The 13499-nt window shown below is 35.2% G+C and overlaps 1 protein-coding gene across 10 annotated transcripts in view; it reads left to right on the top strand.

The window, feature by feature from the left end:
* Nucleotides 1–12352, top strand: part of sfl (N-deacetylase and N-sulfotransferase sfl) — a 547000-nt gene extending 534648 nt beyond the window's left edge. For all 10 annotated transcript variants that reach the window (XM_067787558.1, XM_067787556.1, XM_067787555.1 and 7 more), the window contains 2 exons: nt 517–869; nt 10395–12352. In XM_067787558.1, coding sequence (XP_067643659.1) covers nt 517–869; nt 10395–10497 — 456 coding nt within the window. In that variant the 3' untranslated portion in view covers nt 10498–12352. The remainder of the gene's footprint in view (nt 1–516; nt 870–10394) is intronic.
* Nucleotides 12353–13499: the final 1147 nt, after the last annotated feature.

Here is a 13499-nt window from a genome sequence, read left to right as displayed (position 1 = left end):
CATAAGAGCTGCATGTGCAAGGCCAGCAAAGTGTCACCGCACCTTTCCACTCAGATAGTCTCAATGCATCCACAACCGCCAGTTTATCTGCAACGAGTGAAGTGCCCCAAAGCAAATCTGTTTCTATGCAATGTCCTTCATTGAAAAGCGCCTGATAAACACAATATTGATTTTCTGCTCCAGCAAATTGTAACTGGCTATTGACCATTAATTGAGTCTTAGTTGTTGTTGATCTGCTGGTCCGAGCTCTTTTCCCCGCTATGCTATAATCTTAGGCGCAGGTAAAGTTACACTTCTAAAACTACATTTTAGCATTAACAAAAAAATTCGAGTTTTAGAAATATATTTACTGTCTCAATAAAAACTCAACGTATTTGGAACAGTTCGACATGGTCATATATACCTAAATACTCCCGTAACAACACTTCCCAATTCCCAAAGCAATAAAAATCTAAATATCTATATTTCAAAACGCTTTCTTCGATGCCTTTTCTCATTCTTATTTTTATTTCACAGGTAATTACAGCAAGCGATTCAGCTTCAAAATCACTCAAAGATTTACGTAATCGCTGTTTAAATCCTGGCAAATATGCGCAACACTTAGAGCATTGGCTCGCCTACTATCCCGCCCAACAATTGCATATAATCGATGGCGAACAACTGCGCCTCAATCCAGTTGACGTGATGAATGATTTGCAGCGATTTCTTAAAATACAACCAACATTCGATTATTCGAATCATTTGCGTTTCGATGCGAAAAAGGGATTTTTCTGTCAGGCGGTAAGCGAGAAACGCAATAAATGTTTGGGTAAATCGAAAGGCCGACAATATCCAACGATGGATGAACGAAGTGCTAAGCTGCTGCAGCGGTGAGTATTTAAGTTTTTTGAAATTGAAAACTTCTTCTGAATGGTCATTGTTTTATGTGTTTTTTTTTTTTTTTTTTTTGAGAATGTGTGTGCATGGTTGTGAGGAGGATGCATGTTGTGTGTGCTCAAGTGCAGCCAAGTGTTCAACTTCTACCACTAAGGTGGTTAGCTCTAAACCTAATATTTTGAAACAGATATTCAGCCAAAAATTAGTATCATGCTTTTATTGGGATTTCAATGTGGTTCTCTGACCCTAGTGTAGGTTGAACTGCTTACCATTCTTCCAGTTATTTTCTCTAACTTGTGGTTTATTTAGAGTTTGCAGTGCCGACCTTCAGCCGTTGGCATGCGAATCAGAAAGTTCCTTTCAATACACTGTTGGTATATTTACCGCACACGGGATCTGTTCCATCTTTTTATATCAATCACCTCAAACAGGGCGCTCGTAGAAAACTCCTTCCAGCCATATGAAACTCTTATTATTGTTGCACCAAAAGCTGGCAGGGGCTTGCTCTCTCCGTCCCACTTTATCCCGATCAGAACAGTAAGCAGCCAGTACCCATATGATTCGTGCGATTAATTAGCATCGCAGCTGGATCGCGCCTCTCATTTCCTCTGGAGAAATCGAAGTCATATCATCATCTCCTTTTTTCTCCGAAAAACCAAGCTAAACATCCTTTTGCTCATCAACCACATATGTATGTGCATGCCTTCACGTTATTCAAGTCCCCCAATTTGTCTTAAACTTGTTGGTGTTGTTGTAACTGCAAACACTCCTCGGAGGTTTAAAGAAAAATGTTGTGGAACTTCTTTGACTGATACGAATCCGGTACGCTCTGGTAGCAGCTTCTTCTATCAGCAGCGTGCCCGCCTCTGGTACGCTTTCTTAGACGACTCGAACCTTGGGTTTGGTGTATTTTAGTCACCTCCTACGACAGGCATGCCTACATCGGGAGTATTCCAAGCCTCTTAATCCGCCGGGGGTGCATGTCTCGTCGTTCCGCCTAGCATGTCCCACGACCTTGGTTTCAGTCCTTTTCACTCTTCTCTTGAAAGAATGTTTGCATTAGCCGAACGCGACCCAGTTGCAGTAGCGCAAGAGAGCAACCTTCAATCCTCTTGCATTCGTCCCTTTTCCTTTACCTCCTGGCTGCAAACCATTCTATAGGCACACTCCGCATAGCACTCTGTATAAGGGATTTGAGAATTCTTCATCACCGACGTACCGCCGCTCACTCAGTCACATTAACTAAATTTCCTGGGATATTCATAATGATGTACTACATCTGCAGGGCAATGCCAAGCAAAGCTGTGATAGATATCTTGTTGTTATTGTTATAGTTGTAGCGATAAGGACAGGCCCCGAAGGTTTTGGGGAGTGTTATCGATGTTGATGGTCCTTAATAGGATGCAGATCTGGAACGTTCCGATAACAAGCACCATTAAGGTACCAGCCCGACCATCTCGGGAATGATTCAGTATGGCTACATTAAACCTTCCAGGCATCCCGCCCTACCGCATTTTAGAGCCATGAAGAACTTGGGGTCGCCAGAGCCTCGGCTGTTAAAGAAACAGAATTCGACGCGGGCTGGTGAGGTTGACAATTGGAGAAGCTATAAATTGTGATAACAGCCCTTTGAAGGGTTGTGTTACACAACCTTTGGTATTTTAGTCCCATCCTACGACAGGCATATCTAACCCGCTGGGAGACTAGACATCTTGTCGTGCGTTTTATCGAAAACAATGGTTCTGTGTCAGATACATTTTTTTAAAAGCCTTTGTGTATGCTTCAATTACTCAATTGATTTGTTTTGTATACCCAGTAGTACATGTCAACACAAGCGCTAGATTGACGAAATTATCACCATCGAAATGAAAATGATGGTGATTTGACCGTGGGCGGACTTATCTTTCGTCTGTATGACAACTTAATTTAACATCTTGATATTTCGATGAGCTCGGTTCCCTTCAGATGATTGGAGTTAGAATTGTGTTATAATTCGACGGCGTTATAGGACGACGTCTTCATCATGGCTTTATCTATCAATATCTAGCAAGCTGCTCGTTTTATACCATAAAAAACTTTGTGGGCTATAGTTGAAAGTTTAATCTCTGTGTACACTGTAGTTCGCTGTCTAGAAATTTTGTCTTCCGTACACATGCGGAAAAGAGGTTAACTATCTAGAATAGGTTTTGTTTATACATACTTTTCCGGGATTTTTGCATCAAAATTTCGCGGATCGCTCAAAAAATTTTAAGAGTAGCTCATGGCGGGAGGCTACGAACCAAACACCGGCCTTAATGTCCGAAAAACAAATAGAAATACTTAAAATGGTCATAATTTTGTCTGTATGTCTCGTGCAAAGCGTAGTTTCACCGAAGGAGATGTTTTGGGCTAACTCCTAATACTCGTTGTTGACACGATTTCTTTATATCCTTTGTTTCTCTTTGCTGTTCAAGCTCAAAGGCGACTTACGGCCAAAATTAATGGTGGCACAGTCTTAACGATCAGCATCAATGCTGGCCTATTGTTGATCGCGCCAAAGTGCGCCTCCATTTTTGTTAGTGTTGTTAAGAGCGAACAGTCGCTAGCACGCCTCCTGACCCTCACATCATATGCCAGCACCGAAGCTATAGGACGGCGCCTTCGAACTCATACCTTCGTCGACGTCAATTGCCTAGAAGCTCTGTAGCTTCGAAGGTGTTCTGGCGTATGTTTTTGTCGCGCTATGCTGCCGAGCTACACCAGAGAAACACCTTGAAGCGTTAGGGAGTAGCTATTCGGACTAAGTGGATATCATTGCATCGGCGCATCTACATAATTTAAATTGTGCAAGGACGTTTGTGTTCGAAACATTGATTTCAACAGAAAAATTAATTAAAAATCCACAGAACTCCAAATAAAAAGTTAAATATATTTCCGAATTTCAGTATTTTTTTTCAAAAACTTTCTTGTGATTGGTTTAGATAGTTTTAGCAGCAAAATTCAAACAAGCTTTTTCCTGAAATATCGAAAATAAAAAAAATAAAAACATATTATTTGCGATAAAAATTTACACTACTATTTTCGTTATCGTATACTGTATGTAGAATTATGAATATTTCTTGTTTGTTGAACGCACATCAGGGTATATATGACTCGTTCTCATCCTCACTTGGCTTTCTTTACTTGCTCCTATTATTAAATTTTTATTTTATTCGCTTTCACTCCGCTTAACTGTCGAGCAGTGTCAATGCAGGCAGCTACGCTGGTTTAGGTGAAGTGCATTTTAGTGTTTCCTAAATTGCTTTTTTCGCTTTTGTTTCACCGGATTTGTTGAGTTGCCAACGTTTCACTATCCTTGCGACAGGCATGTTTTTGTGGTGTTGTATGAATATTGTCGATATTTTTAAATTCTTCTCACCTTCAAACTTTTTCGTTCACATTTTCCTGGTAACTCGGAATTTATGATGCTATAATTTAGCGTGTGTGAGTGTTTGTGTGTGAAGGGCTTCCTATAATTTTGAAAGTTCTCTTATCACTTTGCAAAGTTGCTCATCCAGTTTTTAGTAAATATCTGTTGCTTTATTTAATTTTTTTTTGTTGTTGGAATTTTCCAATCATTTTTATTGTCGCCTAGCGGCTAAAGGCAGCACATGAGATCAGAGTTGGTAACATTAAATCGACCTCGTTCATACAAACATAGTAAAGGACTACGCACTATTCATATCCTACTAGGGTTACTCATTACATTTGTCGCAGTTTTTGAGTACTTCTGATTTTCTTCCTTGAAATGGTGGTATAAGATGCTTTAGCGGTATAAAGCATGAAAACGTCCCATCATGCAAATGAAAGAAACGTTAGAAAGACTTGCCAAAGCCGCCACTGTCCGTAGCCAGAAATCTCTTGCATGCCTTTTACGTAGCGAAAACTTTTATGCTTGCTGATTCCGTGAGCTGTATAAATAAGAGCATGTCGGATTGTGCTGTAAAGGATCCAGTTCACACTTGACAGGACATTTTGTATCCTATCATTCCAATTAATGATAGAGGAGCGAGAAAGGCTTTCATTGTTGTTGCTAGATTACCGATAAAGACACTCCCCGAAGGTTTTCTGGGAGGGTTATCGATGCTGATGGTCCGTTGGCGGATATAGATCCGGTACGTTCCGACAACAAAGCACCAATAAGGTACTATCCTCATTACATTATGGTACGATCTCGGGAACGAATAATATGACCACATTAAACTTTCTAGGTCATAGCGCCCTCACCCCCTAGTCCATGAGGAACTTGGTGTCACCAGAGCCTCGCCTACTAAATATGTGTATGATATATACATATTTGTAACAGAATTCCTGTTCGCGTAGGTGAGGTTGACAATTGGAAAAGCTTTAAAGCTATAAAGCTTTTTTATTGCGCTTATCAGCTCATGAATCCCAAAGGCTTTCATTCTTCCAGCAATATTTATCACCATATATGTTTTGAAATGCAGCCAACGCAAAGCTTTACCGTCGATCAGTGCCGGTTGAGCGGTTCTCGAAATAAAAATGTGTGGCATCCAGTAGTTTGAAACAAAATCGGAAATCGTCTTTTTTAGAATAGACACCCCCTGGTCCGGCGTCTACTTTGAAGAACGTGATTAAGTTGGAAAGAAGCCAAGAAGATGCTTTCCAACTGAGTGATCAGCAGCTAATTCTTTTAATTCATCATGTCGATCCACTCTCTTTCCGTATGTATCCCTTTACTTTTTTCTTTCACTGTCTACATTTCCTCATAATCTTCAATTAGCTTTTGAGAGACAAGACCCTGGCGACCGCCGATTCAGTGGTATACATTTTCTATTCATGTTGGAACATCGACAGTAGCACAGATGTTCAAAAGAACAGTAAGTGAAGGAGTTAATCGCAAAGAGTGATGCAGGGTGTTCGTGCTCCTGGCATAAGTGTTTCTTGCGCAACTTAAAGCTAACATCACAGCATCAACATGCGCAGTATCTCCATGGTTTCTCTAAAGAAGTATCGAAGCTTCACTCACATTACCATCGATACTCCAACATGAACGGCCTCTTAGTTGTGACCGAATATTTAATTAAGTCTCAAGGTAATTAACGTAGCAAAATGTTGCGTTAGAGTCAAAAACTTGGTTGGTATGCCTAGTACTTAAACCATAGATCAATGTCAATACCCTCATATTTATAGCTTTTATTATTTTCATTGTTCGTCCAAACTGTTGTTGTTATTGGTCGTACATAAGTTGCATTGTTTGCTAGTATGCAGATGCAACCTAATAATGTCCACTTAATTAAAATGAGATTAAGTTCATGGCTTTTAATAAACTTCACTTCTGCATAAAACGCCAAAATGCTCTTTATAATCCTCACATATACATACAGTGGCGAATACGAAAATAGAAGTGGCAATTTAAAAAAAAAAATCTGCAATTTTACCCTTCTTTTTTGTTTTCGATAGTTCAGCAAACGTTTTCTATGAATTTTGTAATTGAAACTATTGAAACCAATCTCAAAAACGTTTTCGGAAAAATTCTTAAATAATATAAAGTTTTACGAAAATTTCAAACTTTTTATTTGGAGCTTTGTGAATTGTTTTGAGTAAGCTGGTTTGCAGTTGAATCAATTAAAGTCTAACAAAGTACAAGTTAACAAAGTTAACAAAACACTCATTGCTTTTTGACATTTTTATTTTTACAAAAGGATTTTTCAAATTATTATAAAAAATAAAACTATGCGCCATTGTTATGGAGGAAAATTAGAAACACTCCTGAGAAAATATCTACGAAATTTAAGGGACTTATAACTTTTACTTTGCTGGACTAAAATTGATTGGGCTACAAAACTGCATACTCGAACGAATTCCGAAAATTCTAAATAAAAAGTTCGAAATTTCCTTTAAATTTTTTTTGGTTTGCATAGTTTCAGTTACAAAATTTAAATAAGCCTTTCTTTGAATTATCGGAAATAAAAAAATAATTCGATTGACAAAATTTGATAAAAATTTCCACTGCTATTTTTGCGTTCGCTGCTGTATATATCGGATAGAGAGAGATATAGAGAAGAGAGCGAGACTGTTAGTTAAAGTTCCGCCACATAAGCAGCTTTTCATATAGATGCGTTTAACACGCGTTGAGTTTATGAGTAGATTGCACGTATTTTTATGGAGAAAGGCAGATCGAGCGACACTAGCGCCATCTGACATGAAAAAGTAGCCATCCTCCAACTTTTGTTGCAAGCAAAGCATAAGAAGAAGAATTTGACATTTGATTTGGCTAAGGGTGTTTTCACACTTTTGAAGTGAAATTATTTTTCCCACTTATTGGTAACTTTTCTAACATTTTCACAGTTAAAATCTGAAATTCAACAAATGAGTAAGAACACAAAATATGTTAGCAAGTATTTTTCTTGTATAGTGTGAATTTGTGTAACAGTGGTTCGCGAAATTTCGTATGTGTATGGGCAAGGCGAAATAAACTTCAATTGTCAAGTCTGAAGTTCCTTTATATTTACAAGCGCAGCATCTTGGTTGATTGTGGCGATGTTATTGGAAAGCATAAGATTGCGCTGAACGCATCTATATGAAAAACTTTATTGTGGCTTGTCCATTATGAGGGCAGCAAAGTTTGAAATAACTTGGCACGTGTTTTGGTGTTGAAACATAACTTTTAATTAACAGAAGATTAATTTTATTTAATGAATCAAATATAATTATGATTGGGTATAAATATAAAGGATTGAGTTGGTAAATTAATATCATTATATTGTGGATTTATTAAATTATTCGGTCATGAAAGATAGTAGTGGTTTTAGCTGGATGTAATTATTATCGTATTTAAAGTATTTAATAATCGAAAACAGAATAAATTCAAGTTTCAATTCTGTTATAAACACGAATTAAATATTGCTAACGTGATAGCCCCCGGAAGGACTTTTTTACAAAGTTACAGCCGCGTACATAAAGATAGCAGTGACATTTTCGCTAATAAAATTTTTTTGCAATATTTTTAGAAAAATCTTATATGAATTTTGTGTCTGAAACTAAACGAAATATCTAAACTATTTTACGAAAATTTCGAAATTTTATTTTAAGTTCTCGAAATTTTCTTGGGAATTACAGTATCCCAATCAATTTTAGCTTCACAAAGTACAATTTATGAGTGTCTAAAAAATCGCATTGAATTTTGAAAACTGGTTTCTCCAAGATTGTTTTAGATTTTCCTCCATGTAAAGAGTAACACATGCCTTTTTTTTTTTAGAAATTTTCATAAAATTTTCTCAAGCTTTCGAATCTTTTCGAAAATGGTTTTTGAGATTGGTTTGCATAGTTTTAGTTACAAAATGCATTGAAGTTTTTTCTTGAAAAAAGAAGAATTTAGGTAAATGAAGAAATTGGAAAAAAAACTCGTCAATGCTATTTTTATGTTCGCTGCTGTATTCAAGAGTTTCAAATTGATATTGTAACGAATTTAGTGCAATTCCCCTTATTTGCAATCTTCTGCTAACGTTCGAATCACTAAACTCTTGAATAAATAACTCCACTACTCAATAATGCAAAAGGGCCTTTATTAAATTTCTTCACAATAACACTACTATTGCTCGCCAGATAGCGTCTTAAATCAAACTAATTGTCATGCCTCTACTGTTGCGGCCTTTTATACTCTGCGATTTCTCGTCTGCATACTTCTAGGCTCTTCCAGAGTTTACTTAGTTACTGCTATAAAATTATAACTACAGATGCACGTGTATAGCTCTCATATGCACGTGTATTTGTGAACGACACTTCCACAATAATAATTGCATACTTTTGGGAGCATCTCAGATAAGATATCTGCATGTGTTTGTGCGTTGCTTCTCCGCTGCGTGTACGTACATATGTGTAGGCATAATGATTGAATTATTGATGTGCATACAAGTCACTGCTTAGCATCGGCTTAGAGATGATAGTATCCCTTAGTGATGCTAATATTCGTTACAATATGTTTCAGCAACATGTGTTGAGACAATGTCTCTCATTACTTTCATTTGTTGTTTCATACTGCTGTAATTCTGTATCTGCTTAAGCAATATTCTGAAGACTTGGTTTATGGTTGCAATCCCAAATCGGGTGGTTTTCAGCGCATAGTGAGATAACCCCCAAAGATTATATTCCATGGTTCAATGAGTGTACCGCAAGCCCCATTTAAAAGTTGTGAAGAGACCAAAGAGGGTTAATTTTCTTGTTTTTATTGTAGGGTGTTCCTGTTTACTGAGTATACTCTGTGTTGTAATAGTAAACGAGCATTTGGTGGAGCTACAATTCAGTGGATGCTGAGTGATTGCTTTGTCAGGGCTATAAAAACAAAATGGCTAGGTAGACTGATTATGTTTTTTGACTACAGGACTACTCTTATTAGATTGATATGTTGAGATGATTTAAGTTTAGACAGAAATTTGCTCATGAAGGCCAATTAGGAGAAGGTCGACCTTCCTTTCCTTATACCGCGGACCATCTGTAGGAGCTAGGGGCTCGTCATTTTACACTGGTTTTGTTACATGGAAGTCAATGTAAGCTGCTCTTTGAGGTACTGGTCTAGTGTAATGCATTGGAAACGGCAGGAATTACCTGTATCTAAGTGTATATGCAACGGAAAGCGCTGTTTTTTATTAGCGAAGTTTTTACTAGTACATGGACAGGCAGAAGGTGGAAGGAGAGTTTTTAGGGGGTTTCTGTCACGATCCCCCTACCACTCAACCCAACCTTACTGACGTCTATCAGATGGTCTACACGCTGAGTATAGTTGAAAAATCGACTTGTCCTCTGAACCAACTAAGCTAAGACGACATATAATTAAATCTCAACCTCATTTTCTATTTTTCGGAAAAGCGAGGTCGCAACACGATTGCTTGAAAAGATTGAGATAGTGTCTAATAAAGTGAAATCTGAAAATTCGAACAGAAACTTCCACCGAATGACGGAAAATGTTTACTCCGTGAAAATTTTTTGAATGAAGAATCCTAGTCAATTTTAAACTTTACTAAAACCATAGTCATGTTATCTAGTGGAAAATATCCTGGAGGGCCCAGGCTCCACAGAAAGAAAGAGCTTGGAAGCCATGGAAGGTTTAACGTGCTCATATCACATCGTTATCGACACAACAAAACTCCACAGAACTTTCGGGGAGTCTCCTAATCGCTTAAGGTCGAAAAAATATGCCTAGGTGGCGCATTAAATTTTTTTCATATTTTTAGGCGCATTGAAATCTCTAGAGAACTACAATGCGAATTTCCGCTCGCGCTAGAGATGAAGTTTCATTAAATCCATCCTCAAATATTTAACGTTTTTTCGTCTCCATGTTTATCATTTCCTCTTAAATTTTTAAAGAAGTCTCGTAAAACATTTGCGATGCATGTTTGATTCAAAAAATGTAAAAGTCACTAAATAGTCGAACTTTTGTTAGCATCCCCGTAAGCGAAGTGTATGTTTTTTGTAAAAACTAGTTGTAAAATTTATAAAATAAGGGTTTTCTAATTTAAATTTTCTTTCTATCCCATCAGCTACTACCTCAGCCATAATACAGCGCTGGTAAAACTGCTCAAGAAGCTTGGATCACGACCCATACCACAATGGCTAAAAGATGATTTATCAACAGGAACGTGATAGCTAGTACAATTTCGAAGGCTACGCAATAAATTACGAAAACAATTCGAATTGGTTTTCGTAAAACTTAAGCAACAAAATGAAATAGAGAACGAGCTGACAAATGACAATGATGACGAAGATGAAGCGCCTAAAAGTATACAGTATAGACATCACAGACGTAAAAGTTGGACGAGATTTTAGTAAAAAAATAATAAGCATAGCAAAAAATAATAGAAAACGAAATTAAGGATGCAAATTGGAAATTGGTAAATTTAAATTAAAGAGTTTGAAAAAAAAAAAATTACTTTAATTTAGTGAGGTTAGGTGCGTATCGTCAATAGAACTACGTTTATGGAAAACGCAATTGAAGTCAATATTTAGCTTTTATTTAATAGCTTAAACTTAATACATCATATGTGTGTATGTGTTATGTATTTACTTTAAGATAACAAAATATGTTATGTGTGTAAGTAGATATGTATACGTATATATATAAATGTTAAAATTATTTACTAAAATTGTAAGTAAAGTTGTATTGTGGCAGTGAACTGTGTTTTATGTAAGTGCTATGTATATAATATATATGTATATGACCATGTATATCATTTAATGACAGCCACATGTATATATAGTGTATAAATATTGTATATGAATGTATAACTTAATTAAGTACATAAATTATATACACATACACATAAAAACAAACAACAATTATGTATCTAAATGAATATTTTTAGTGAAACTTAGTACATATCCTTTAAAAAGTATTTAATAGTAGTTGTTGTTATTGTTAAATGCCCATAACAATAACTGTAATCAGCAGCTTTAATTATGGCGATAATTAATGTATGAAACAAACAAATGTTGCGGCTGGCTGGGCCGCCAAAAGTTATGTTACACTATACAACATACAGATAAGTGCTTTTGGTATAATTTTGTATTATATATATGGGGTATTCCATCCCATTTCGACCAATTTTGAACCCGACCCGAATTGGCTGAAAGTTTTTCTTCTTTTTCTAGCTTACGAAAGACGTTTTTCAGAATTTTTTCAAATATTTTCATCCAACTCAAAAAAAGTTTTGAATTTTTAAAAAAACACCGTTTTTTTTCAAAATGCTATAACTTTTTCAAAAATTGACCGTTTGGGATCTTTTTTTTTTTTAATTTGTTTTTAAATATACTTTTCGGAAAAAATACAAAAAATTTTTAAATTTTTTTTTTTTAATTTTTCAGTTTTTCGAGATTTTTCGAATTTCGCCATTTTTTTTTTTTTTTTTTTTGCTCATAAAGAACTTCAATCAATTCTGCAATCATCCCCACTAATCCCGGAGTGGGCCGATTCTTTTATATTTTTTTTTTTTTATTTAATTGAAAAAAAGATTTTCAAAAATAAAAATTGTTTTTTATCAATTTTATTTATATAACAAAAAAATGTAAGAAAATGATTTTTAAGTATTCTTTCAAAAAATGTCCGCATTGTTTTCACAATACATTTTTCTGAATTCCGAAATTTTCCAGAATAATACTTAAACAGTCCAAAATAATACAGAAATAGCTCTATGAAGTAGCTACTTAATGTTTTTCTTTTACCATTTACATTATTGTCATCATCACAAGGTCCCAAATAGCAAAGTAATATTTCCGAAATGATCTCGAAATAGTCTCAAATTACCCAGAATATTCGCGATTGGATGTTGAAATTAATATCGTTATTATCTCAAAAAGTTTTAGTAAAAATGTCAAAATTATTCCGAATTAGTTACCAAATGGTCCTAAAACAACCCCGAAATGGTCTTGAAATAGTCTCTTAAACAATTGATTAACACATCCGAAATGATCTTGAAATAGAAACAGAAAAACAATAGCAAAATAGTTTCGAAATAGTCCCGCAATGATTCCAAAAAGAGAGAGACTGATAGAGAAAGACTTGAGCTCACTTTGTGCACTCAATTGGTGTCAGTTCAGTAATCGATGAAGAGAGATAGCTGCCGTGGCTTCTTACGTAACGGCCAAAATTGTCTTGGCTGTTAAGCGCCAAATAATGATAAGAACTGATCCCAAATCAGTACTGAAAGTACTTCAGAAAAAGTACCGACGAGAGTTTCTAAATAGTTTGAAATGATCCCAAAGCATTCCTAAAAAATTTCCGAAATATTTCCTCATTTGGCAGCTTTCACCTTTATAGCTCCTAAAAGTATGCAACATAAGTTATTAATAATTTTATTTAAAATTTCAGACCATGTTTTAAGTGTAAACTATTGCAAATAAAACATCATTGAAAAGTTATAAGACCCAAATTATTAAATATTTGTTGCTCTATGAAAATGAAAGCATATTTCCAAAAAAAAAATAAAAATAGTATATTCGAGAGAATTTCTTTTAATGCGCATATCGAATGCCTGAAGCATATTTTAATGAGTTTTATTATTATGAGTAAAGTAAATATTTACATTGAATTGTGTAAATTGGTAAATAAAAAATTTTGTTGCCATAAATGCCCGTTGGTGTGATTTTATGTTATTTTAAAACGATGATTCATTTCTTATTGTGTTATAATTTAATTTGATATATAAATATATATATTTTATTAGTGGGTTAAGTTATAATATGATGGTAATTAAGAGATAAATCGATTCATTCAAGCATTAATCCTGCCAAAAGCAAACATAATAAACAAATTATTTTTTAGCTGCGTTATCTAAATTTAGAAAAAATTTAATTTGGAATTGTAAAAATTAAAAAAAAAATGCTCTTTAAACCGGCTATTGTTTATGTAAAATGGTTTGAAAATTAGTAATATAAATACGATTTTATAGCTATTATTTGTTAAATAAATTAATAAGTCAGATGCATATTAGGGTGTCTCTTTTTTAGTTGAATTTTTCGTTGGCTTTTTCTGGCTTTGAATAGCGAATAAAAATATGTTATAAAAATAAATATTAAGAAAAGGGGGCATACAGCAGCGGTTATAAAAATAGCAGTGGCAGTTTTCTTTTTCAAATTTCGCCATTTAAATT

The sequence above is a fragment of the Eurosta solidaginis genome, chromosome 5, assembly GCF_040869045.1.
Source record: "Eurosta solidaginis isolate ZX-2024a chromosome 5, ASM4086904v1, whole genome shotgun sequence".
Taxonomy (NCBI): domain Eukaryota; kingdom Metazoa; phylum Arthropoda; class Insecta; order Diptera; family Tephritidae; genus Eurosta; species Eurosta solidaginis.
Note: the sequence above shows the minus strand (reverse complement) of the source record. Positions and strands in the feature narration are given on the sequence as shown.